Raw genomic sequence first — 27,190 nt, 5'->3', positions numbered from 1 at the left:
CACAGGTAGCAACACGTGTCTCTGCGTGTCTTGCAGACATTTCCGCTTGGATGTCAGCCCACCACTTCAAGCTCAACCTTAACAAGACTGAGTTGCTCTTCCTCCCGGGGAAAGCCTGCCCTCTCCAAGACTTAAGACTCCATCACAATAGAGAACTCGACTGTGACCGCACGCTCCTGTAGATTCTTCCTCTACATTAGAAGGATACGTCCATTCCTCACCAGAGAAGCAGCACAACTCTTGGTCGAAACACTTGTGATCTCTCGCCTACTGCAACGCACTCTTGGCCGGGCTCCCCGCCTCCGCCATCAGACCTCTGCAGCTCATCCAGAATGCTGCCGCCGTCTGGTGTTCCCCAAATTCTCCCATGTCACCCCCCTCCTTCGCACCCTTCACTGGCTCCCGGTAGCAGTTCACATCAGATTCAAGACCCTGGTGCTTCCCTACCGGGCGGCAAAGGGAACAGCCCCTCCCTACTTGCAAGCAAAAAAAGCCCCCAAACCCCTGCCCACTCCGCTCTTCCACCTCGGCTGGCCACCTGGCACCACCGCCTCTACCAGGATGCAGCAGTCGCGCTACTTGGTCACAGCTTTTCACTGTCCTGGCGCCCCGCTGGTGGAACGAGCTTCCCACTGCTGTCAGGACTGCAGAGTCACTACCTATCTTCTGCCATAGATTCAAGACCCATCTCAGGCTACATCTTAACTGTCCCTCCTAAAGACCTCTTCATCCCCACTACCCCCCTGTACAGTTTCTCTACTGTAAATAAATTAATTGGTCCTAGCATAGATTACTTTTTCTTATGATGACTGATGGATAGATGATTCACTTATTCACTTCACATTTGTCTAAGTAAGTCGCTTTGGATAAAGGCGTCTGCTAAAGCCGTAAATGTAAAATGTAAGATCTTCCCTCTAACCCAATATTAGCGACTTCAATGAGTGTGTCATTGAGGTATAGTAAGCCTATCCATTCGAATTGCTCAAAGATGACCAAAGGTGGCTGTTTAGCCGAGGTGTAATACCCCCAAAAAAATGTGTGAAAGGCATATAGACTCGCTGTCGCAGTAACTACACTGTGCCATTGTTGACAAATGATGTCTTAATATATAATTATCATATTAAACACTAACCTACTGTACTTCTGTATGGGTGTTTACAAACCTTCTTTTGTTTACCCTGCTTCTCTCTCTCTCTCTAGGTGCTGGTGTCGGTGCAGTCTCTGATCCTGGTGACGGAGCCCTACTTCAACGAACCGGGCTACGAGCGTTCGCGGGGCACCCCCAGTGGCACCCAGAGCTCCCGCGAGTATGACGGCAACATCCGGCAGGCCTCCGTCAAGTGGGCTATGCTGGAGCAGATGCGCAACCCCTCGCCCTGCTTCAAAGAGGTAAGTGGCCCTGGAAATATCATCACTTAACGACTTCACCCCCACCCCTATATTTAACCCTCGTCCTTCCTGACACTTAGACTCAGCCACCATCACCACCGTGTTAAACGTTGTTGATTATGGTACTCTCACCACTCTTACTAAGTATCACCTGCTTCGGCTCTCAAACTCATGACAGAGGACAGAAAACAGTGATGCTTTTGGGGACACTATCTGGACAGTGGCAGATAATAAATTCACTGTATATTAATTCCCAGGTAGATAATACCCTCTGGATGTTGTGCATTTCCCCCCCCCCGTTTTCGATTTCCTCCTGTCCTTGACACAGGCCGTGCAGGCAGATTGTGATCAGTCACCCGCACTGCCTAGAGAATTGGAGAGAGAGAAAGGGAGAGGGAGGGGAGGAGAGAAGGATTGAGATTGGAAGAGAAAGGGAGGGAGGGAGGGAGGGATAGATGGGTATGGAGAAGGAGGGCAATTGGGGGGAGGGGAGGGGGGGTGTATAAATGGAGAGATAAAGAGCGAGGAGGTGTTAAATAATTTCCTCCAGGCAGGCAGGTGTCACATAAGGCCTTGTGTTGGTGCTGCTGTGTGAAGGCACAGCCGCCACATGAACACACTGCTACAGATTGGCTCTTACATGTGCAATATCGAATTACTCTCAAATAAAATTCAACCCAAAATATCTCACTTGCTCGCTCTCTGGGTCTGTCTTGGTCTGTCTCGGTCTGTGTCTTTCTGTCTCTCTCGGCTTGTCTCTGCCTGTGTCTGTCTGTCTTGGTCGGTCTCTGTCTGTCCCAGTCTGTGTCTGTTTGTCTGTCTGTCTCTCTCAGTCTCTCTCTGTCTTTATGAAAGGAAATTACTTTCATAAAGGCAGTCATTGGTTTTTCTCTGTCATTCACCAGCCTGTGTGTGCACGCACGCACGCGTGTGAGCGTGCGTGTGTACACACAAAGCCAACATCGATTAAAATATTGGATTCGGGAAATGTAGCCCTGGATGAAAACACAGAATTCAATTAAGATCCCAGATGCTTGCCCCACTGCCAAGCACCCTTAGCTTTTGCCAAACAATAATGTATTTCTCTGGTTGCTCTCTACCTGCAATCAGCAAAACAGAGAGAGGATGTCCATCTGTGGGCCTCAACCTGAGCATCCCGACAAATGTTTTCTTTCAGTGAGACATCATTTAGCAGGGCCTTTAGACATTGGTGATTAGGCTTGTGAGCAGGCCAGACTGAAATATGTAGGTTGCTCTGGGATCTGTTGGCCGGAGTGACCCCCCATCTCATATAGATGATGACTGTGCCTGGAGAACTCTCCTCTTTAATCTCAATGGGATTATACACATTGTCTGAAGCACAACCAGAAGGATACTCTGTGATGTTCTAGTCTTGCTGATATAAGAGACTGAAACTGCTTGTGTAACAAATTTCCTTTTAAGGTACATTATGTATATTGTCAGAGCTCAGCACACACACACACAAAGCCTCAGTTTCCTGCAGTATTCCATGCTCTGTGGAGGTAGCTGTGCAGGTTCCTGATCCATGCCTGTAAAACACAGGGTTCTAACCTCAGAGGAGCGAGCAGTGAGATGGGCCATTGGAGCTGGTGCTGAGATAAAATAGCCGATTGTCTCTGCAAAACTGCCTGAATGAGCGCTCCCCTGCTCAAATTCAATTAGGCTTGTAGACACTCCCGCACGCTCCTGCCTGCAACCAACCTTTTACTGTACCTCCTGAACCCACGGCAGAAACACAGGGAACAACACTGGCAGGCAACATCAGCATCTGAAAACTATAGCAGAGCACACACACACTATAATGTCTGGTCACTATAGCAGAGCACACACACACTATAATGTCTGGTCTCTATAGCAGAGCACACACACACTATAATGTCTGGTCTCTATAGCAGAGCACACACACACTATAATGTCTGGTCTCTATAGCAGAGCACACACACTCTATAATGGCTGGTCTCCGCTTTAATGATGCTGCAAGCTCATCATTGTCTCAACCGTGAACCCTATGACACCGTAGAGACATTTATTTTTGGCCTACCCAGTCTATTGTGTGTGAGAACCCATAGTTTCCATGGCCCTATTATTAACCCCAAAGGTAAAGCATAAGAATCAACCTTGAATTATGCAACAGGAAGTTGTCAGGTGGAATTAGGGAGAAAAGATTGCGTGCTGAAATATAGATCTAGCTCTCTGTGCATGTGCCCGTGTGTGTGTGTGCTAAGGAGCTGTCCACACACGCAGCCAGCTGGAGTGTGAATGGGCCATTACTGGAAGCTGTATTGCAAGTGCGACCTGGCAAGGAAGTAATAGCATTGTGTACATAATGTGAGTGAATATGACTGAGGTTATGATATGGAGAGCAGAGAAGACAAGCTGGTTGGCGTGTTGACCTCTCCCGGCCCTGGAACAGGTGTACAGACACAGCAGGGGATATTCACAGCCCGGGGAGCACGCCGCAGAACAGATGAAGGTAGAGAGCCTCCTTAAGTGCCCCTGTTCATTTGTCATGCAAACAAGACGATAATGCATCAGTGGAGGGATATGCGTGCGTCCGACGTCCCACACAGATACACACACACACACAGAGCAGTGCTGCTTGCCCGTCCTGTCAGGGAAATGAGTCATTGTGTAGAGCACACTCCATTACAGTGCATTATTGATGGGTTTTTAGCGAGACACCTCTGCCCAGTGGGACCCTTCCAGGCTTGAGTGTTGAGGCTCTCTCACGGTGTAAGGCTTAAGACTACAGCAGTGGGAGATGACAGCAGTAGAGGCCTAACAGTCTGGAGGAGGGAGGGTAGGGCTTAAGTGGTGGGTTTCGTGACTAAAGAAAGGGATAAAAAACTTGCCAAGCTCTTTCTCAAAGCACACACACACGCACACACATCTAAGCACAGACCAGGGAAAGCCAAGAGAAGAGGAGCAATGTGCCACAGCCTGCCGGGGTTGCCATGGTTACACTGGCATGGAAATTGATCATCCTTCACTCTCCCATGGCCCAGTTCTGTAGCAGTGACTGCTTCCCTCTGCAGATGGGCTGAGAGTGTCAGTGGAAAGTGATGGCGGAGGCTTTAGAATGTCACTGTTTAGTCAACAGGATCTTTGTGACGGGTAGAGGGGTGGGGCTTGTCTTTGCCAACATGCAGTAGGGGGATGGACGCAACTTGTCTCTGTCAAGAGAAGCCTCGTTGAGAGGCTTGTGACTACCTTGTGTCAGCGGCAGTGATTGAGAAAGAAAAATTCTCACACACCCACACACAGCGCTGTAGTGCGGGGCCAGTGGTGTCGAGCATGGGCTGTTGTTCCTGTCCAAGCCAGACCATCTGCTGTGCCTAGTTTGGAAAAGAAGGCCTTCTTTCCAGCCCCCCGGTGCTCACCCTACCCCAACTCACCCCGCCTCAGTCCCAGCTGGAGTCTCAGACACACACACATCCTGTCCCAAACCCTGGTGCCAAGGAGTGTGACTAGGTTTCGCAACAGCAACACATCACTTAGTTTACACCATTGGAACAATCGATCTGATGAGTTGCGTCTTAGTGACGTGAGCTATTCGACCGACGTGGCAAATTTTAAGATAGTTGTTGATGAGGTTTGAGAGACCCTGAGTTGTAGTTCTCGTGGTAACCATCAGTCTCAGTCCCATGTAGTAGCTTGTCTTCCACAGCTTTTAATACTTTACTGTCACTTGACTATTACATTTAGTTTACTGGGACAATGCACTTTATTCAACATTTCTGTAAATGTGCCAGTTTTAGCCAGCTGGCTAATTTACAATTGTAGTCCCTGGGCAGGTGTTAATTGACTACTGGTCTAACATGGTCAGGTGGAAGCAATGGGGGGGGGGGTCAGAGGGAGTACTTACGGTGCAGTGTTGGACCTGATCTCCAAGGTCATGGGCAGCAGGAAGAGGACCACAGGCTGAGGCCACACAGTCGTGGGTGAACAGGCAGTACAGCAGAGGTCTGGAAAAAGGTTTCAGAGTGATAGCAAGTGGGAAGTTTGGAGAAAAAAGGATCTACCCAAGATTTACAACATACATGGTAGAGGGGGTGTTATGGTTGTGGCATGTACAGCTTGTCTTAAATGATGATGTAACTGCTGATGGGAGCTGCAGAATGTATTCTGAATTGTACAGAAACATCTTGTCTGCTTGAGTGCAAGCAAATGCCGTCAAATTCATTAGATGGCGCTTCACATACAGTAAGACCATGATCCAAAACATACTGCCATAGCAACTAGGAAAAAAAGTGGAAAGGTCTTGACTAGCCAAGTCAGTCTTCAGGTTGAAATCCTATTGAACATGCATTTCATTTCCAAAAATACCTCAAAACAAATAACTACAGATGGATAGATTGAGAAGGTACCCAGCTTCTGGTGGGGTCAATGGGTTGCAGACTTCAGGCAGTTATTGCATGCAAAGGATTGTCTGCCAAATTCTAAACATGAGTGCTTAATTTGGACATAATATGAATCTGTCCCATTACTTTGGTGCCTTTAAATAGAGGGATTATGTTTAAAGTGTTGCCATTTCTAAATGGTGATATCAATATGTACACAAATACCAAATAAAGCTGACAATCTGTACTTTAACCTCATAGTAATTGTTTGATTTGAAATCCAAACTTTGAGTATAGAGCCAAAAGAAGAAAAAATGCTTCCCTGCCATTACTTACACAGGGCAGTGTGTGTGTGTGTGTGTGTATACACTCGCCGGCCACTTTATTAAGTACACCTGTTCAACTGCTCGTTAACGCAAATATCTAATCAACCAATCACATGGCAGCAACTCAATGCATTTAGGCATGTAGACATGGTCAAGATGACCTGTTGAAGTTCAAGCCGAGCATCAGAATGGGGAAGAAAGGTGATTTAAGTGACTTTGAACGTGGCATGGTTGTTGTTGCCAGACGGGCTGGTCTGAGTATTTCAGAAACTGCTGATCTACTGGGATTTTCACGCACAACCATCTCTAGGGTTTACAGAGAATGGTCAGAAAAAGAGAAAATATCCAGTGAGCAGCAGTTCTCTGGGCGAAAATGCCTTGTTGATGCCTGAGGTCAGAGGAGAATGGACTGGACCAGACTGGTTCGAGATGATAGAAAAGCAACAGTAACAATGTACTGGGGGGCAACTCGTTACAACCAAGGTATGCAGAAGACCATCTCTGAACGCACAACACGTCGAACCTTGAAGCAGATGGGCTACAGCCGCAGAAGACCACACTGGGTGCCACTCCTGTCAGTTAAGAACAGGAAACTGAGGCTACAATTCACACAGGCTCACCAAAATTGGACAATAGAAGATGGAAAAACGTTGCCTGGTCTGATGAGTCTCGATTTCTGATGCGACATTCAGATGGTAGGGTCAGAATTTGGCGTAAACAACATGAAAGCATGGATCCATCCTGCCTTGTATCAACGGTTCAGGCTCGTGGTGGTGGTGTAATGGTGTGGTTACACTTTGGGCCCCTTAGTACCAATTGAGCATCGTTTAAAAGCCACAGCCTACCTGAGTATTGTTGCTGACCATGTCCATCCCTTTATGACCACAGTAGACCCATCTTCACAGTCACCAGATCTCAATCCAATAGAGCACCTTTGGGATGTGGTGGAACAGGAGATTCGCATCATGGATGTGCAGCCGACAAATCTGCAGCAACTGCATGATGCTATCATGTCAATATGGACAAAAATCTGAGGAATGTTTCCAGCACCTTGTTGAATCTATGCCACAAAGAATTAAGGCAGTTCTGAAGGCAAAAGGGGGTCCAACCCGGTCCTAGCAAGGTGTACCTAATAAAATGGCCTGTGTGTGTGTGTGTGTGTGTGTGTATATATATGCATATACTCACACACACACACTCACCGGCCATTTTATTAGGTTCATGCATATACTCACTTACTGTGAACACACTCCCCTGCCCTCTGGAATAATGAGTGGATACTACAATTACCTAAAAGGTCACTTTGTATATCTGGAAACGGGGCCACATGATCAGCAGACCGTGTCCACGACTGCGGACATTTGTGCATTTGTCTGTGTATTGCCTGTGTGTGTGTCCATCCAGTGCACCTTTTAAAGGTCATTTAACAAGACACCCTAATCCAATGAGCATGCATGTTCAGTGTTCAGTGATTTTGGGATGTTTACACACAACGCTCCCATCCATGGCGTGATCGATGTGTAAACCAAATGCCAAAAGTCACATGTACACCGCCCTCACTACTTAAAAACACCTCAGGGGACATCGTCCTTTTCAATTGGCATTTACACATGCCTGTGTTTAAACAGAGGTCTCCCATATAATGTCACCTATTCATGTATTATGTCTCCCACATAAAACCAGGTATTTGCCTTTCACTATTGCACATTTTCTATTGGATATCTTAGCTTGCAGGCCGCTGTTCATCGTAGGGAGTCTCATGCAAACGTACACCAACATGGCAATGTATCGATATCCCGTCTGGGGAAAGTTGAAAGGAGAGGCACTTTGTTTGTCAACCACTACAAGGGAGGGCGACAGGATCGCTCTCCCCCATGTTTACCCCGTCTTGACATTGAAGCGTTCCCAGCAATCAGCTGGCGAGCATCGGAAAGAGTGGGGGGAGGGAGCTACTAGCCCTACTCTCTGGACTTCCACTCCAGATTGGTCTCGGTAAATAACAAACCAGCGTCCATGATAATAACTAATTTCTCTAACAGTCTGTGAAATGGACGGTGAAGACCAGTAACTGAAGACCAGTAACGGACTGTGAAGACCAGTAACTGAAGACCAGTAACTGTTGCTTGGAAGCAGGGAGGGCAAGGGATAGGGGCGCTTTATCCTGCCTGGTGAGTTGGGTGATGAGGTGAGGGGGAGGTGTAGACTAACAATTGTGACATCACTCATGTGCAGAGTGGTGTACGTGCACCTGTGTGCTTGTGGTGTAGAAGGTGACAGCTAGAGGTGGATGACTGGATCATGAAGCAAGGTCCTTTGTGATGTCAGAGAGAGAGAGGGAGGTGGGGGTTAATTTAAATTTAGCCCATAGTGAGGAGGTGAGACTGTCTCCCTCTCCAGCCCCTCTGACTCCATTCACACCTCCCCTCCATTCCCCTCCTCCTCTAGCCCCACCATTTCCTCACTTCACAACTCTTCAGCGCCCCCCCATCTTTCTGCCCCCCCAACACCACTGCCACAGCCAACGACCCCACCACCCCCCGCTCCAGTTTCTTCATCAGTACGGCTCAGGTGAAGAGAGAGCTGGGGAAACTCCGCACCAGGAAGGCTGCGGGGACTGGCGGTGTAAGCCTGAGGTGGTCAAAGTCTGCGCAGACCAGCTGTGTGGAGTGCTCTAGTACCTCTTTAACCTGAGCCTCAGTCTGGAAAAGGTTCCATCAATGTGGAAAACATCTTGCCTGGTACTGAAGAAAAGGAACCCCAGTGTTCTGAATGACAAAAGATCGGTAGCCTTGACATCCCACATTATGAAGACCATGGAAAGACTTGTGGTAGCACACATGAGGCCCTTGGTGAAGACATCCTTGGACCCCCTGCAGTTTGTCTACCAGGCAGACATTGGTGTGGATGATGCCATCATCTACCTGCTACACAGAGCTCACTCCCATTTAGATAAGGCTGGCAGCACTGTGAGGGTCATTTTCTTTGACTTCTGCAGTGCATTTACTACTTGCGGATAAGCTGCTGAGGGTGCAGGTGGACTCCCCTATTGTTTCCTGGATTACTAACTACTTGACCAACAGGCCACAGTTTGTACGGCTGCAGGGATGTGTGTCGGACTGGGTGTTGAGCAGCACTGGCGACCCCCAAGGGACAGTTCTGGCTCCCTTCCTCTTCACCCTCTATACCTCGGACTTCAGGCACAGCACAGATACTTCCCATCTGCAGAAGTTCTTGGACTATTCTGCTATTGTGGGATGTGTCAGTGGTGGCCAGAGGAGTACAGAGGACTGGTGAACAGTTTTGTTGAGTGGTGTGAGCAGAACCACCTGCTACTCAACATCAGGAGATGGTGGTGGACTTTAGGAGGACTAGGTTCCCCTGTCTCCTGTTTCCATCCAGGGAGAGGATGTGGAGGTGGTCCAAAGCTACAAGTACCTGGGGGTGCACCTGGACGATAAACTGGACTGGACTGGTAACACAGATATCCTGTACAAGAGGGGCCAGAGCCGGCTTTTATCTCCTGAGGAGGCTCAGGTCCTTTGGTGTGTGCAGGACTCTGCTGAACATGCTGTTCTACAAGAGGCTAAACAAGCTTACTCGGAAAGCCAGTTCTCTTGTCGGTGTCACCCTGGACACTGTGGAGGAGGTGGCCAATAGGAGGATGAGGACCAAACTCCTGGCCATCATGGACAATCCCTCCCATCCCCTACATGACACAGTGGCAGAGCAGAGAAGCTCCTTTAGCAACAGATTATTACAACCACGTTGCACTAAGGACTACCGCAAGGTGCACAAAGGACCTGCCGCAATAAGACACAACCCCTCCTCCTCCTGGTTCAATTGGGGTGATCAGACTCAGGAAATCCTACTGGACTGTTCTTACTGTATATAATGTTTCAGATGTCTATTTTATTCTATTATTCTATTGTCACTTTATTTTGTTGTTTGTGATGTGAGCTGCTGTAATGCCTTAATTTCCCCTCTGTGATCATTAAAATACCTGTCTATCTATCTAGACACTGTCAACCCTTCAGCTATCTGAATAAGATGAGCTCAGAGATTGGTTGATGGGATTTAAACACACACACACCCTATATCAGTGTAGATATACTGAAGATATGAGTCCTTGGTGGTTCTTATTCATCGCTGTACATCTTTTCATCAATTCAATACCCAGCATCATATCTCAGGCTTGAAGTATCAACACAACACACAGTCAAGAGGAATCAAACTGTACCAAGCACTCCTCCCAACTTGTTTCAGTAGAAAGAGATGGTGTTTTTATTTATCAACCTGCTCCACCAAAGCAGCCTGCCTGCAGAGATCCAACTCCCTTCCCCAGCCAGAGTGAAATAAGACCAGTCCATCCTGCTGGTTTGTAGCACAGAGGAGATATTTTCAGAAGTTTGGTTGTTTCTTCACAACCGCCTGTTTTTCTACCTTCAAAGTTGCAATGGGGAAGGGAGTTGGAAAGGGCCTCTCTGTGAGTGCCCAATCAAAGCTCTTCCTACAGTAACAAAAAGTTTTTCAGTGTGACTGCACGCACTTGAGTGTCCTACTACAATACAATATCAACCGTGGTGGAATGTTTCACAGATTTTTATCTTCCAGTTGGCCTTAAGTAATCTGTGGCCAAGGATTGAGGTTTTAGTAATGATATCGTATGTTTAGATTATAATGAAAATCAAGAGAAGGAGAATAAAGGGCAACATTAATCATCCTTGCATTTTCTTTTCAGTGTCCCCACTATTCAATGGCAGTTGATGCACAATTTTTATACATCAGCATTTTATACAGTAGATGCATTCACTGATGAATAAATTAGAAATTAAGTGATGTTCTTCAGAGTTGAGTTGTTTTGTACCTCATGTCTGTTGTGTGATCTCAACCAGTTTTATCTGGTCTGACCTGGTATGATCTGGTTGTGACCCCCTAGGTGATCCACAAGCACTTCTACCTAAAGAGGACCGAGATCATGGCGCAGTGTGAAGAGTGGATCGCTGACATCCAGCAATACAGCAGCGACAAGAGAGTGGGCCGCACCATGTCCCACCACGCCGCTGCCTTAAAGGTAAATGAAAAGGATTATACCGCTCAGCCACAGCAGACTGCTCTCTCAATCCTCTGTGGTTACTCATGATCGGGAAGGGGGCCATCTATCTGTTTAACCCCAATGAGGGATTCGTTGGCGTAGGTAATCATGTTATCAGGCTTTCCTGAAGAAAAAGATGGAAATCTATTCTACTCTACTGCTTTATGGGCTCCTGTGGTTGAACGGCGCCAGACTATAGCGGTGGAGCACAGCACTGTTATCATTCAAGACATGCCTATGGTGAAGCTGAGAACTTAAAATACAGCAGGGAGCTTGGTAGTGTTGGCACGTTGTCACACACACATGGACTGACACACACACGTCTCTCTCACTCAGTCTGTGCTGTGTTAATGAAGTCTGAATTGGCTGCTGAGGACAACATCCCTGCCGATGAAGTAGGGCTCCGTCAGGCCTTGATTCATGTCCCAGTCAGCTTCCCTCTCTAAGCCAGCTGTGGAGGAGCAGATAACAAACCTCAGACCCCCCTGCTCCCTCCGGCTGTAAATAACCACAATTAATACCCACTGTAAATAATCCCACCAGCAAACAGATAAAGACGGAGAGGCCGTATACCGGTTGTGTTACAACTCTAGCTGTGGCAGCACCCGGTCCAGAGAGGGCTGTATGTAGTCTGATTTCTTGCTGGTTTATTTATATGGTGCTCCTTGCAAAACAGGTCCCTCTGAGATTACTAGGTTTGTATTCAGTGTACATTCTTAGATTTTTTCTCCTGTTAGATTTTTGGAAAACGTGATGTGCAGGTAGTAGTGCCTTTGTTTGCTCTCAGACATGGAGACACTGCTTCTGCACAGACAAGGGAAAAATCCAATGAATTCATGTGAGCTCCAGAGTGTTTTGGACATGAAATGTAAATGCTGGGGCTTGAAATTTTTATTGGTAGGGGAGAGCACTTAGAGTTCACATCCCCTTTCAGTATTGTTGGGGAGAGTAAGAGTCTCTTAGGTTGTCATAATGTATGTTTGCTCTCATCCCCAGTGCTGTTAGTGCTTTTCAGATACATACAGCCCTGTGCTACAAGGGGACCCTCTTTCCTTACACCATATGCTGTGTTTCATATCGCCGCCATGGTAAACAAAGCCACGCACACAGTGTTTATAGAGTGCCTGACTGAGCCTCTCTCTCCTCTCTCTGTCCCCCCTCCAGAGGCACACAGCCCAGCTACGAGAAGAGCTGCTGAAGCTGCCCTGCCCCGAGGGCCTGGAGCCTGACGGGGAGGAGTTCTCCGACAAGGGTGCCGCCCTCCTGGTCAAGGAGATGCCCAATCAGGATGCGGAGAAGCCAAGTGGCAGCCAAGATGGCCACAGCAGCGAGGGCCAGCTATGAGCCCACACCCATCCCAGCACCCCTCCCCCTTCATAGCGGCGGCCACTCCTCCACACGACAATTACTGTTGTTATTGAATAGACTTGACGGCTTCGAAGCAAAGCCACCATTTTGTCAATATTTGTATGTAAGAATCTAATCATGTAATAGCTGAAAAAGAGAGGACAAAAAAAAACAAGATGAGAATGAAAAAACGCTTACAAACCAACAAAAATAAGACAAAACTCCGAACTATGCTATGCCCTTAAGGAAACACAGTTGACAAAAACAAATGATCTTTTATTTACCTGTAAAAGAGTGTAAACTGTTTTTGTGCTTTTTTTTTTTTCAATTGTGAAATAACCACTGATTGGTATGTTATTAAACTTGTTTCTGTATACATAATGACATAATGAAATCGCAGAATATATAAGGGAACTACCTTTAGAGAAGAATGTTTACTGAATGTTAATTTCCTCTTTTTTTTTGACTGTTAAGCAAGGACAGTTGTAACCAAGAATATATTGGTCATTCTTTAAAGGATGCTATTTAAAAGAAGAAAAAAAAAACACATACACTTTCCTGAATTGGAAACATTTTTTGTTTGCCCATTGACATCGCTTATTTTAACAGGATCAACATGATCCTATGTAAACTTCAATAAAGGCTGAAATGGACATTCTTAATTGCTATGATTACTTGTTACCCCGTTTTTCAGGCTGATCAAGTGCTATGAATATTTTTTTTTGCCTCACCAATTCTCAATGCAAGTTTAATAAATGCAACCTGTTTTACTTTGCTGGGATACATGAATTGGTATACTGTGTTTAGATCTATGAGTGTGTATGTAAGATGCAAGTTGGGATATGGATGTGAAGTCTTGTGCATGTGTACTGTATGTGTTTTGTGCGTGCTCCACAATCCTGGTACAAAGCTTTGATGTGACTTTGATTCTACATTGCCATTCCACCAAACACACTGAAAGAATCCCTGTTACTCATTATCTGAGATTTCTACAACTAAATAATTCAGGTCTGTCTGGGATTTTAACCCCCAAAAAATGCTTTGACCTTTATTATGTTGATACCCGTTAAAGGAAAATGCACTTTATATTTTTCCCATTTCCAGTGCTCTACAGTCACACTCATTTTTGGTAGTACATTAAATGGAGCTTGAAAATGTGGATTGATTGTGCAAATGCTTGTTTCAAGTCCACTTGGACTTGACCTTCTTGCCTAATAAAAGATAAACTAAAACCATGATACCAATCCACTTGGAGTAATGACGTACTGTTAAGTGACACTGGAGACTCAGTGCTTACTGCTTTTTCTAGTGCAGGGAAATATTGGTCATTTATAATAGGATGTAAGAAACTTAAGTATTTGGGTGCTGCTTTTTCTTCCTATTCTTATGATGATGCTTTGGGGGAAGTAGATTACTCAATTGCCAGGTTAGCCATCCACAGTTTAAATGTATCTACAATATTAAATTATAACCCAGTTTGCAATCTGCCCGCTGCCCCACCAAGGAAGAAATGGTAATTTATCGAAGACTAACATTGTCTTCCTTGATGCAGTGTCGACTGGCTTGTTGTGTAAGTTACTGTGGGCAACTGTATAGGAGACAAAATATATTATTTATATAATATTTCACACATCGCCACAGCTCACACACCCCACAGAATAACTTTTGAGCATCCAGACTTTTTCTGTTGTTGTTCATGTTCTAGAGAGAGCTTTGCCGTTGGGAGCGCCTGATGAAACTCTTGTACAGCAAGCTTGGCTACACAGGGATTGTGGTGTAGAATGAAGGGAAAATAGCCTGCTGGATGCGCTTCTGTGATTTAGCCGTCTTACTATACATTATTCATCAAGCGCTCTAAACTCCACACTGAAGTCGAGGGAGGGAAAGAACTACTATAAAATGTACTGAGGTGTGTGTACTGCCCAGCATGGAGAAGCAGCTCACAACATGTATGTGATGAGCCTATGGGCTAAAGTCAGTAGGATTCATGTACACATATTACAACACATTCATAGTCAGCTGGAAGAGAATGGTTAAGATAACACCACTACTTGAAATGTCACAAGATGAAGAAGTTACCTGCATTTTGAAAGATGGACATACTCAGGATATGCTCTTGAATGTCTGTTCATGAGACACACTGAAACAGTAATGTCTTTTCATGAGACACACTGAAACAGTCACGTCTGTTCATGAGACATACATTGAAACAGTAATGTCTGTTCATGAGACATACACTGAAACAGTAATGTCTGTTCATGAGACATACACTGAAACGGTAATGTCTGTCCATGAGACATACACTGAAACGGTAATGTCTGTGTTTTCATGTTACTGAGCTTGAATCCTGCTTTGTGTTGGGAGCTGTTGTTTCTAGGAGACCAATCTTCATCAAGGCTCATCAAGATACTGGCTTTTATTTTTTGTAATCCACTTTCCTTTTCTTTTTTTCAAGTTCAGAGAGATGTACAATTAGTGACAGAGAGGGATATTGATAGATGTCCATTGATTACTCCTGTTACAGTTATGATTTACCCCACATAAATACACAGTTATATTGGAGATACTACTACAGTTGTTTATTATTGTTATTCCCTAAATGGTGTATATTATTCTGATTGATTTAACTGCCCTGTTTTATCGTTTTCATCACAGATTTAGCTATACTTACGATAGAGAATATTACAGACAGAAGATGACTCCGTCATCTGTATTGGGCCAGGTGATTGTAATTGAATGATAGTGTTATTTATGCAGTGTGTGGTTGCTTAAGAAGGTCTCTCACAGCATTTTAAGACGTTAAGGGTTTGTAAGTAAGCTTTGGCAAAGTTGGCCGGTGTAGTGTGGCCAAGGTTATGTGCCAGTGTGTACAAACTTAAAAGGAATATGCTCCATTTTGAAAAAGCAGAGCTCAGCGCTTTCCTGTAGGACTGAGGTAATGTTTCATGGCTGCTCTCAGAGCAGGAGCCAAGCTGCAATAGGGTTCCAAACAGGCATAATTCAGACAGCAACAATGAAATTAAACTCCTCTGTAATCATCTTCCCAAGCAGGGACGTTCCCTCCTTTGTATAGTTTTATAGAGCTGTAAAAAAAAACACAAAAAAGGGGTGTCTGGGGGATTGATGGGAATGATTTCTCCTCACACTTCTCATCAGACAGCATTTGCACACTGCGGTTGTCAGGGCTCATCTTTAACAGCAGATCTTTTGTTTGTTTCCCCTGGGTAGAAAAGTCTTGAAAAATAGGTTCTCATCAGTTGAACACTAGTGTGTCCTTGACATCTCTGAGTTAGAGGCAAACTACTGGAAAAGTAGGAGTCTGGACAGTGAAAGCGTATTATTCACCTGGTGCATTGTGGTATATTTTTCCTGAAATAAAAACTCCAAAGAGCCTTTTGAAGGGCCTTCACTTGTTTGATTTTGAATTTCATGATATTCTCGAGCTCTCCTCTTAAATGTCATCCACAAAGAAGATTGTGAAGTGGAAGAGATGGGGAGGGAGAGGAGCAGAGAGAAGAGGAGAGGAGCAGAGAGAAGAGGAGAGGAAAAAGAGTGCAGAAAACAAACCTTAATACACTGGAATCCTCCACGCATTGAGAAAAACAGCCCTGAGCTCCCATCAATGTGCCATGGTGCTAGCGGGGCTCTGAATCATTCAGATGTTGTTTGTGTCTCATGTCAAACAGAGGGTTTACTCACTGTCCCTGTCTCCAGGAGCAGTGTGTATACACTACACTCTCGCTGAAGTAAACCACTGACTGTGGATGGGAACAAGTGACTTATTTTTCCTGCTCAAGAAAATGTTTAAATTGGAGACCTCTGCACACAGACTCATGTCCTCTCATGTTAATTGAATTAGTGGGGACATAGTGTTGTGAGGTCATGTATAATCACTGCTGTTCTCATTCCGTAACGTATGCTGCAATATCTTGGGGTAATTACCCTGTAGCCTGTACCCTGTTGGAAATTGTGTTAGAAATTGGCTTTGCCTCCCTTCTGTCCATTTTCAGACCTTGAACCCTCCAAACATGCACATACTCACACACAAAAATGCTCACAGACACGTAAAAGCACGCACGCACGCACGCACACACACACAAACACACACACACACAAAATCTCTAACCCCCTCTGGGAGCCTCTGCCACTTAGTATAATCAAGATAAATTGCTCATCTGATTTTTCAACAGAGCTCACTTCCAGTTCCCCAAGGAGCCTGCAGACAGATGACAGACTGCCTGAAAGACACGAGCACAGGGGTCATCACAGCCATGGTCGTTGATCACCATGAATGGTAAGTAACCATATGTTAAGCTTAGTACTATTTTCATTATCATCAGGTCATCCTCTCAAGAAAAAATTGCTAAGTTTAGTAGGGTAGCCTACTAAATACAATATGTGTTCTGAAATTCTGAATTTGGGTTCTGATGTCATTACATATATGTGAAAATGACCACGGTCCCTCAAGGCATACTCTGATAGAGTTTCCCATGATGCATTGCGTATCTGTCATGGCTGCACACTGATGCGATTTACAGCACATGGGTAGAAATAAACAAATTATTACCATTGATTTGAAATAGGCTACATAAGAGCGGCAAGGACACCTACAGACAGTTTTAAGAAACCGATCCTGACTGGAAAGTACCACTGATTTCGTTAGTATACCGAAGCAAGTGCGTTGTATAATGATGCGGGATGTTGAGATTCCCCTACTCCGGGGTTTTCTGAAACCAAGCGAGGTAACGGAGTGGAAGCAGAATATATTCAGCTCTGCAGGTGAGAGATCATGCCATGCGACTGGAGCACGTATTCGCGAGCAGAATTATCTTGTTACATAAATATATCATAATTGATGCATCTGTTGGGAGAGATTAAGCTCGTCAGGTACTGTACTAGGTGTATTGTACACGTTGTTGTCTAGCCAGCTAACGCTAGCCCGCTCGCTAGCGAACGTTACTTGTCGCCAGGCGGAGGAGATGTTAGCCACAGCCAGTCAGCCTGTCGTGTTTAAATCTGAATGTTTAATCACTGGTATGACAACTGTAAGCAAGTTAGCCCGTAGTTCCACTAAAATGACTGGTTTATCGATATACTAATATCATAGCTTTTTAGCTAACATTTGCAGGCTAGCTACCTTACGTTAGGTGTAGTAATGTCACATGAGACTAACAGCTAACTGTTAGCAACACATTACAGAAACATTATTTTAATGTAGATATTTGCTAACAGTGCATCTCGATGTGGCAAGACAGCAAGGTATGACCTAATCTTGAGTGTACATACACTGCAGGTCAAACCGGCACGCATGACCAGTTAGTTTACGTAGCTAGGTGATTTTTAATCCCGAGATAGTTTGTCACATGCCACTGAGTGTTGCGTGTGTAAACGCGGGTGTCAGATAGACGACGGCTCTAACCCTTTCACCCAGGCACGAAACCTCAGGTGAGGATGCGACTGAACTGGTCAGGCTAACTGCAATGTGTTGAGATCATGACGATGGACTTATGTCCCTGCTAGTTCTACTGACAGAATTCTGAAGTGATTGGTTGCAGTCAGGAAGTCGGTTTGCAGGCTGCACCGATCGCAACTCATACCATATTTTAATGTCTACTGATTTGAAAAATAGTTGTTGCGAAATTTGTTTTTATTTATTCATCTCGCATATTATAGCCGCATTTTATTGTAGTGGTAGTCTGTTTGTGTTTGGTCAAACCTCTATGTGACAGTGTGGCGAGGCATCGCCCCGATGGGGATGGTAAATGTTTTCTTTATATGGTATGTCAGCTATACAAAGATTGACTGACTTTCCACTGTAGAAGCATTATAAAGTGATCTTATAAAGTGAGGTTTGTGAGAGCTTGTCTTGTCAGATGCAAGAGATATGAGATATTGAAATGTCATCTAGTTTGGTTTGTATTCTCTCACTGTCAGTGTCACTGTAGTGAGAGAATCCCAACGGCAACTGTAGCTCATCATGAATAAAGCAATAAGGACGATTAGCCTACTCCATTGATTGCTTTTTAGTGGTTATTGGAGAGGAGACTTGGTAACTTGGTATAGCCCCAAATCAATGATGTTTTAGGAAAGTAATTCTGCTCCTGGAATGTCAACAGAGGTGCTAGTATTTGCATGTTAAAATGCATTTGTTCCAATGTTTTACGTTTTGCTTGTGGCCCTGCATTCTGAAATTATTCAGTGCTTTTGAGCATCTTGATATGAATCTCAAAGTTTTATGCATTGTGTGTGTGTGTGTGTGTATATATATATATATATATATATATATATATATATATATATATATATATATATATATATATATATATATATATATGTGTGTGTGTGTGTGTGTGTGTGTGTGTGTATATATTTCACATTCACACTTCTCATATATTAACAGGCCTCTATTTCAATGGATCTAAACCCCTCCATATGTGCATGCCTTACATTAATGACTGCTCATTGTGAAGACCTTAATGAATTATAGACTAATTTGTGGTCCTCCACCACAATTATGTTCCATAATTGCTGTTCCTTGACAAAACAGAACAGTAGCTGAAATGTTACTAAATGTCTCCCTCTTCCTACCTCCTTCTCTCCCTCTCCCCTTCCCTCTCTCTGTCCCTCGCCTCGTGCTATTACTGCAGCCCCTGGGTTTCATTAGATCTGTAGTGAGGTGAAATATCTCCACATCTCACAGGCCAGCCATGCAGCGATTGCCTATTAAAGCCCACCAGCAATCGTATGGGAGAAGGGGGAAATCAATGGGAACTGCTAACACAGTTCTCATTTTAATGTCTGTGTTTGATGTTAATGATAGGCATCTGGAAATTGTTGACATTTTATTCAGCAACGACGAGGGAGCCTGTCAGATGCTATTGAAGTCATTCTCTCAGAACTCATTTGAACTGACACTTGCACAGTGTTATTGAAATGCAAACACATCCAAGATGGTTTTAGAATCGGTGTCCTATTTTTCGAGTATGACGTGCTCACGGCAGCGTTGTTATTCTTTTTGATGAAAATATGTCATCTGTCTTCATTTGTCATGTACAGTGCCCCTGCATAAGTAATGTGGCAGTGAAGCATTTTCTGTTCTTTTGGCTCTACACTCGAAAAGTTTGGATTTGAAGTCAAACAATTATTGTGAGGTTAAAGTAGAGATCAGCTTTTATTTGAGGGTATTTGTGTGCATATTGGTTTCACCATTTGGAAATGAACAAACACTTTTTATGCATCGTCTCACTATTTTAGGGTAACCAAAAGTAATGGAACAATTGGCTTGGCGGGTGCTTCTGGTAAGTGAGGTGTGTTCCGTTACATAATTTGGGCAGGCATAAGAGATCTGTAAGTGTCTCGTATTGATTCTAGGCTTTGGGTTTGCCTTTGGAGTCTGCTATTGTCTGTCAACATAAGGACTCAGTGTCAATGAAAATCAAGGAAGCCCTTATTCGGGCTACAATGAGTGAAGATGGCTACAGTACATGCCTGGTAGAGCATCACCAGAGAAGATACCCAGTGTCAACGGGTCGCAGACTTCAGGCAGTTAATGCATGAGTGCTTCATTTGGACATTTGATAAATCTATCCCATCATTTTGCATAGCACTATGCATAGAAAGTGTTGTAATTTCTGAATGGTGAAACCAATATGTACACAAATACCATCAAATGAAAGCTTAGATATTACTTTAGATTATACTTTAACCTCATAGTATTTGTTAGATTTAAAATCCAAACTTTCGGAGTATACTGCCAAATGAAGAAAAAAAATGCTTCATTGTCCGATTACTTAGACAGGGCACTATATATCGGATGTCAGTTTGTGTGAATGAAGTGTAGTCCTAGTGTAAGTTGTTCAGAGTAAGCTGATCTTCTGCTCTGCTATATACACCCACCTTCTCTCTCCCTCCTCCTTCTCTCTCTCTTCCCTCCCTCACTCCCACCAGGGGAGCACAATGCAATCAATGCTAATGGGCCCAGCCAGCCTCCCTGTGCAAATAAAGAGCTAATGAAAGCCAAGCACACAACCAACGCAATTACACCAGGCCTAGAGACGTCTTGGCCTCATAGCTCCAACAATCAACACCCCCCCTCACCATCTTTTAGCAATGCCTGTACAGCTGCCAAAAGCCGAAACATACATACCCACACACCAAACACGCTAGTCTCTGGAGAAGTGTTCAATATGCCCATCTGCCTAATAGATTAATAATGTTGTGGAGGTGCTGAGGGCTTTGGAGTGAGGCATAGTGCTCCACCCATAGGAATGCTTCATTTTTTCTGGTAATAGTTTAGGGAAGGAGGAGAAATTCAAGGAAAGTGTGCAAGACTGTTGAGGGACAACCATGACGGTTATTAAGTCTGGTTTTGATACCTTTGATAAAAAACAAATAACAAGGTAATTGATGTAAGTATTATCTTGGTAGGCTATATGGAGAATGCATCTCTATTGGATCCATGGAGAGAAGTCTAGCTCAGACAACCTCACCACCACCACCAACACCTCACTGCTGCTTTCTTTCTGTCTCAGAGGCGGGCCCTCTGCTCCAGTCCCTATTGGAAGGGAGCTTTGAGGCAGTGCTGCTGAGCCCTCAGGCCCTGGACCTGCTGGGAGGAGGAGACAGTGACCATGGAGAGAGCCTGGAGGCCTACCTGGAGAGACGGGTGCTGGCCTACCTGACTGACAGCACTGAGGATGAAAAGGCTGACAGGTGAGACAGTATGCTGGTAGGCCATCACATGTCCATGACCCTTGAGGTGGTTTTGTTGGAGGACATAAGAAGTTACATAAGAATGAAGTAATCTCAGCCCAACTGACAACTTGATGATATGACATGCCATGATTTAGCACATAATTCACACTAAGTTGAGGTGCTGGACCACGATTATGTTTAAGCCGAGGCGATGCACGCAGACTTTTATTGAAGGGGCATGCGAATTGCCAGGCACTGGCTGTTCTCTCGCTGAAAGGAACTGAGCTTTACCACTGAGCTTTAACACTAACCCTCCCTACCGCAATGAATTATTAATTTTTAATAAGGAGAACTTAACATCTCCCTTCTCTTTCCTGTGGGGATATCTGTAGGAGAATGTCTATGTCAGCATGCATCATCACTCTGTCTCTGAATCTAGTCTCTTTGATCCCTCTCTCCTTCCATCGAACTCTCTCTCCATCTATCTATCACTCTCATCTATCCCTAGAAGCTGGGGTATGACCAGGGGTAAGGAGTGGGGCAGGGGTAGAGACTAGGGTAAGGGTAAGGACTGTGGCAGGGGCAGGCCCAGTGGTAGGGACCAGGGAAAGGGTAGAGGAAGGGGCAGAGGTAGGGACTGCGGCAGGAGGGCAATTGGAAGCAGGAGCAACAGTATTGTACATGTTCTCCATCCTATTTCTCCATTCTGAAGTATGCACTTGTGCACTCCCCCATATAGATTTAAAAGGGAATGGAGTAAGAGCCTGTGCCAATCCTATGCTTTTATAATCCATGTGGGGAAGTGCACAAGTGTGTACTTCAGGAGAAGCTCCCCTCCTAGTCAGTCTGTGCTCAAGCAGCCCAGATGTCCTATTGAATCAGTCTCATTAGCCTAATTTCCATTATCATGTTGTGTGGTTTCAAGGCCAAAACGATGTGCCAAAGCTACTTATAGCCCTGTATATTTTCAAACGACCAGGGCTTGGTATTGAGGCCTTTACTATAAAAGCCAACGGTTTAACTTGACTTTTGAAGTAGGTTGTAAAGTTTGTAAAAGTAGGTTGTAATACCGCTCAATGAGTGGCAGAGTGTCTTTCTGACATTTAAAAAAATCTAGAATTGTTCAGGTGATGTGGCGTCATGCTACAATGATGATACCTGACATATTACGATGCAGAAACTGTGGGAAAATGAAGAAAACTGAAAAAAAAAGAGATGGCACACCACAGGCTGGTACTGATGTGATTTGCGGTGTGGAGAGAGATTACATGGTTATATCTTAATTGTCTGGTATCTTTCTCTACAAACACACTCTTTGGGCTGTTTTGTTTGCAGGTTCTTCTCTCTCAGCTCTCCGTGGTTTCGTTTTGTTCTCTCTTTTTTTCATTGTTGTTTCCCTCAGTTTTTTTCACTTCCTTCTATGTGTACTTTTCCCTCTGGTCTCTGTCACTTTTTCTTTCTGTCCTCCAGACTCCCTACTTTGTTCTGCCTCTTAGGTCTTTTTTGTCTTTTTTTCTCACAACTCTCTCTCTCATGCACACACACACAGGGAGAATGCCCTGCTGGCCGTGGCGGTGGCCTGCCTGCACCTCTTCGCCCAGAGTAACTGGACGGGTCCCCCTGTCAGCGTCCACGTCCCTGACCTGCTGCTCCCGGCCCTCCTCACATCTTTCACAGAGGTACAGTAACATTACTATTACCCCTCCTCCTCTTAAAGTCATTATATGGAACTTTCAACCTATGGGACTCTTGGGCTATGAGGGTCTCCTAAATAGACCGGTGGGTCTCCTAATATTGTCATGAACTGCAAGGTGTAAATCACTAATTATCAACAGAAACTGGATGGCCAGATTCATTTGCTAAAAAGTACCCAAAAGAGCCTGTAGAGTTCTGGAAAAAGGTCTTGTGGACAAATGAGTCAAAGATGTACCAGAGTGGATTCAAGTGTAAAGTGTGGAGAAAAAAGGAACTGCCCAAAATCCCCAGCATACCACCTCATCTGTGAAATATGGTGGAGAGGGTGTTATGGCTTGGGCGTGTATGGCTGCCTCTGAAACTGGCTCTCTTGTCTTCATTGATGATGTAACTGCTGACAGCAGCAGAATGAATTCTGAAGTGTACAGAAATATGTTCTTGTTTTCTGAAGTACGAGCAAATGCTTCCAATCTCATTAGACGGTGCTTCATCATACAGTAAGACGTAATGATCGGTAATGATCCCAAACATACTGCCATAGCAACTGGGGAGTTTTTCAGGGCCAAAAAGGAAAGTTCTAGAGTGGCCAAGTCAATCTCCAGATTTAAATCCAATTGAACATGCATTTAATTTGCTGAAGAGAGAACAGGTCTTGCAGAAAATCACCAGAGAATATACCCAGCGTCTGGTGGGGTCAACGGAGCAGACTTGCATGGAAAGGATTGTCGACCAAATACTAAACATGAGTGCTTTATTTGGACATTATATGATTTTTTTCCAATACTTTTTTCTGGGAGTGTGTAAGGAGTATAGAGCTAAAAGAAGACAAAATGCTTCCTCTTTCCAATACTCTTGGAGGGCTCTGTATACACTGAGGTCAAATCAATACACTAAAAGGTTTAGTAAACACTATGTAGTTTGTGTGGTTTTACCCATACATAATGTTATTAGCTATCATCAGCTAGTCCCATGGCATGATGGGGCTAAATCACACCTAGGCTATAGCTTTCACCTAGAGTATGTGTATGTGAAAAGCTCCTGGAGGAAAGCCCCTCCTGCCTAGCGATCAAAACAGGAGGTGAGGCGTTTTGATAATGGCTATATGGCCAGGCTCACCACTGTTCCGTTCATGCTCCTCTGTGACAGTCATGTAAATAATCCATAAAATGCCAATGGCATAATACGTCCTCCAATGCCGGTGATGTAGTAGCTAGGTTCAGGTAGTTAAAAAGTTTGCACAAGTTGACCTTGACAAGGGATCTTTTTCCTTGTCGTTACTGTCTTTTCAATGCATAAAATAAAAGGGAATACCCAAGAATAGATGTAAATGGTTCCTCAAAGTTTAATAAAGCACAATCAGGCTAGTACTGTGGCCATAGTCCATGGCAAATAAGTGGATGCTCTGCGACATTCATTCAATTTGTGTTGGTCAAAACAATCTATATATATAATGTCACTATCTCACCATACCAGCCTAATTGATCTCAGGATGGCTGGAGTTTTGTTTTGTATCCAAACATGTCAGCCACTGTCATTTATGAACAAGCCTAGTTCTTAAATGCTTGTGCTTTTCTAATGGGATTGTCTGGCAAGGATAGTGATTGGATCACACCTTCCGGTGTAAAAACCCTGGAAATTAATCACCAAAACCAAAGTTTTAACTGAGAAGTTATGACTAGTCAAAAACCACAAGACAGGAAATGAGCACCGCCACCATAACTTAAACTATGCACTAATAAGGTTTTCCAGCACACAGCTTTGATACCTGCTATAGTGCAGTATGTTGGTCTACTGTACTTCAAACAACATGTTCACCACTGGCCAGGTTGCTTAGGATTCCAAGCTTCTCTCCCACAGCCTAATTCATACTCTTGGGGTATTTCTTTCCAAAGATAGTGATTTATATTCTGCATGACAAGATAAAAGTTCCTTATATTGCCACACAACCTAGGTTTGTGGAATTTGTTTTCTAACTTTATTTCCTTAACATTCCCCATGTACTCACTGGATAGACATCACTTCTTTATCAAGTAGTAATAATAAGCTAATAATGCCTGTGTAGCCGTAGTGTTTATGCGTGTGTGTTTTCACAGTAAATCTGGTTGTGTTACAACCATTTATAATAAAGTCAGTTTCTATGTGAAGGTTTGGCTGAGACTTTTGGCTATATTTTGTTAATAGCAAAGCTTATCTAATATTGATAATCTGACTCCAAGTAATGTAATTATGATTTAGTGCAAGAATGATCAAATAGAATGAATCAAATGAGGCTTTAATAATACTGTATACTTATACAACTATTACAAGGCAAATACCTCGGGGGAAGGGCTCTCAATGTAGGGGGACAGAATAGATCCCCCTTCAGGCTTAAGCTCTATTATATTCAAATACATTATGTGTGTAAACCACAAAACATTTCCCTGCATCAGTGTTGCCTCATCTTTCTGACCAGTTCAATGGAACACTGACCTGCATATTCTTCTGTATGCAGCCTGACCTCTATGGGTTTGTATTATCACTCTAAAGAGTATGAATTACTCTTATTTGAGAGAAGCTTTGAATCCTAAGCAATCTGCCCAGAGGTGAGTACATGTTATTTACAGCACTATATGAACATACAGCACTATATCAGGTATCCAAGCTGTGTGATGTAAAACTTTGTTAGTGTATTTGTGATGAGTAGAGCAATACTTTCATACTTTCATAGTCTGTTTCCCTCCTTTTTCACTTGCACACGCTGCTTGTTAAAATGCATCTGCAGTCCCCCCCTACCCCACATCTGAGGTGTGTGTGTGAGAGAGAGAGAGAGAGAGAGAGTGAGTGAGTGTGGCATCAAAGTGTGCTTTAGAGGGGAGGGAGTTTGTGTGTGTGTGTCTCTCGCTACAGTGATGTCTCCCACTTACACAGTATGATGAATGGAGCGGACAGGTGACCCCCCTCCTCGCCCCTTTGCTCTGGGTAATAAGGATGTATAGAGCGACGACAGGAGAGGAGGAGAAGGGGGAGGAAGCGGAAGAATGAGTGAAAGGAGGAGGGGGGGGTGGAAGAGGAGGAGGGGAGGGCTGGTCCAATAATGAAGCCTCTCTGGGCTCCCAATTATGCAGGGGTGAGGAGAGCATCTTCCTACTGCGCCCACCTGGAGTTCTCTGATTGGCTGATTTAAACCCACATTACCCCAGAGGAAGAGCTGATTCTGCTGTCTACGAATAATCCAGGTGGTGATTTATCTGTCCTGTCGTGTAAAGGACCCTCATAAGCGTAGTTCCTGGGTTTGGGGACTCTGGAGATCATTTTGACGTTGTTAAAGTGCTACTGGTAAATTCCAGTTTGAGTGGTCATTATTCCAGGCTCATATACGCTGCTAGCCTGGGGACGAGGTTAATGGGTTGCAGACTTCAAGCAGTTATTACATGCAAATTATTGTCGACCAAATACAAAAGAATTATGCTTTATTTGGACATTATATTAATCTGCCCCCCCCCCCTCCCCTCCAGCCCCAGGCCCTGAGAGAGGCCATCCACAGCAGCCTGCTCCTGGACGGGGAGGCGGTGTACAGCCTGGTAGGGAACCCCTTCCTTTTGCTGTTGGCCAGGGTCCTGCTGGTTAACTGCTCTGCCAAGATGGACAGCCTCCAGGTAAGACCATGGTACACGCCCCCCCCCCCTCTTCTTAATCTGTGTGAAGCCAAGGTGTCAATCATTATTACAGCTAGCAAAATAAAAAAAAAGATTTGAATACACACACATACGGTGTCCCAATTCTCCATCCTCTTCCCTTAAGTGTGCACTCCCCCCTACATGAAAGCATCAGATTGGTGTAAGAGCCCATGCAAGTACTTATTGTACTTGGTAAGGTACATGTAGTATATAAAATGCTTGTAATGGACTTGTATTATATTGGTTAATTAATTCATTATGAATTCTATTTTTAGTTCCAAACTTCAGATGCCCACCGATAAACCATCTTGAAAATAAGGTTTTGAGTAGGCTTGAGTTTGAGTAGGCTACTGTAACACTGAAATATTGAGCTTTGTGGAAATGAGGCATTAGGTGTAGGGTGAGGATAGGCTACTGTAATATCAACTATTGTAATAATATGAGGCGCCAGTGCACACAGCAGTGAACATTCATTTAGTTTTTACTAACAAATGTATTGTTTATTCCGGCCTGTGTGGTGCAACCAAAATGAGTTTGACACCCTGGCTTAGATGAAGCCTGTTAAGAATTTCGAGAAGGGATTTTTCCAAATCGATTTTGAGTCCAGGTACTCTATGTTCAAACCCCTAA

The 27,190-nt window shown here is 44.3% G+C and overlaps 2 protein-coding genes across 11 annotated transcripts in view; both read left to right on the top strand.

Annotated features, from left to right (window-relative positions):
- birc6 (baculoviral IAP repeat containing 6) overlaps nt 1-13,288 on the top strand; it is a 120,150-nt gene extending 106,862 nt beyond the window's left edge. For all 9 annotated transcript variants that reach the window (XM_083694416.1, XM_083694415.1, XM_083694413.1 and 6 more), the window contains 3 exons: nt 1,201-1,389; nt 11,013-11,147; nt 12,333-13,288. In XM_083694416.1, coding sequence (XP_083550542.1) covers nt 1,201-1,389; nt 11,013-11,147; nt 12,333-12,512 — 504 coding nt within the window. In that variant the 3' untranslated portion in view covers nt 12,513-13,288. The remainder of the gene's footprint in view (nt 1-1,200; nt 1,390-11,012; nt 11,148-12,332) is intronic.
- A 3,746-nt stretch (nt 13,289-17,034) lies between these two features.
- The window catches only part of ttc27 (tetratricopeptide repeat domain 27), an 87,021-nt gene continuing 76,865 nt past the window's right edge, over nt 17,035-27,190 (top strand). For both annotated transcript variants that reach the window (XM_083696098.1, XM_083696097.1), the window contains exons 1-4: nt 17,035-17,294; nt 21,047-21,227; nt 22,759-22,888; nt 26,399-26,539. In XM_083696098.1, the coding sequence (XP_083552224.1) occupies nt 17,204-17,294; nt 21,047-21,227; nt 22,759-22,888; nt 26,399-26,539 (543 nt within the window). In that variant the 5' untranslated portion in view covers nt 17,035-17,203. The remainder of the gene's footprint in view (nt 17,295-21,046; nt 21,228-22,758; nt 22,889-26,398; nt 26,540-27,190) is intronic.

This window comes from Argentina silus (genome assembly GCF_951799395.1).
Source record: "Argentina silus genome assembly, chromosome: X".
Lineage (NCBI taxonomy): Eukaryota > Metazoa > Chordata > Actinopteri > Argentiniformes > Argentinidae > Argentina > Argentina silus.
The sequence above is the reverse complement of the archived record's forward strand: the minus strand, read 5'-3'. Positions and strand labels throughout refer to the sequence as shown.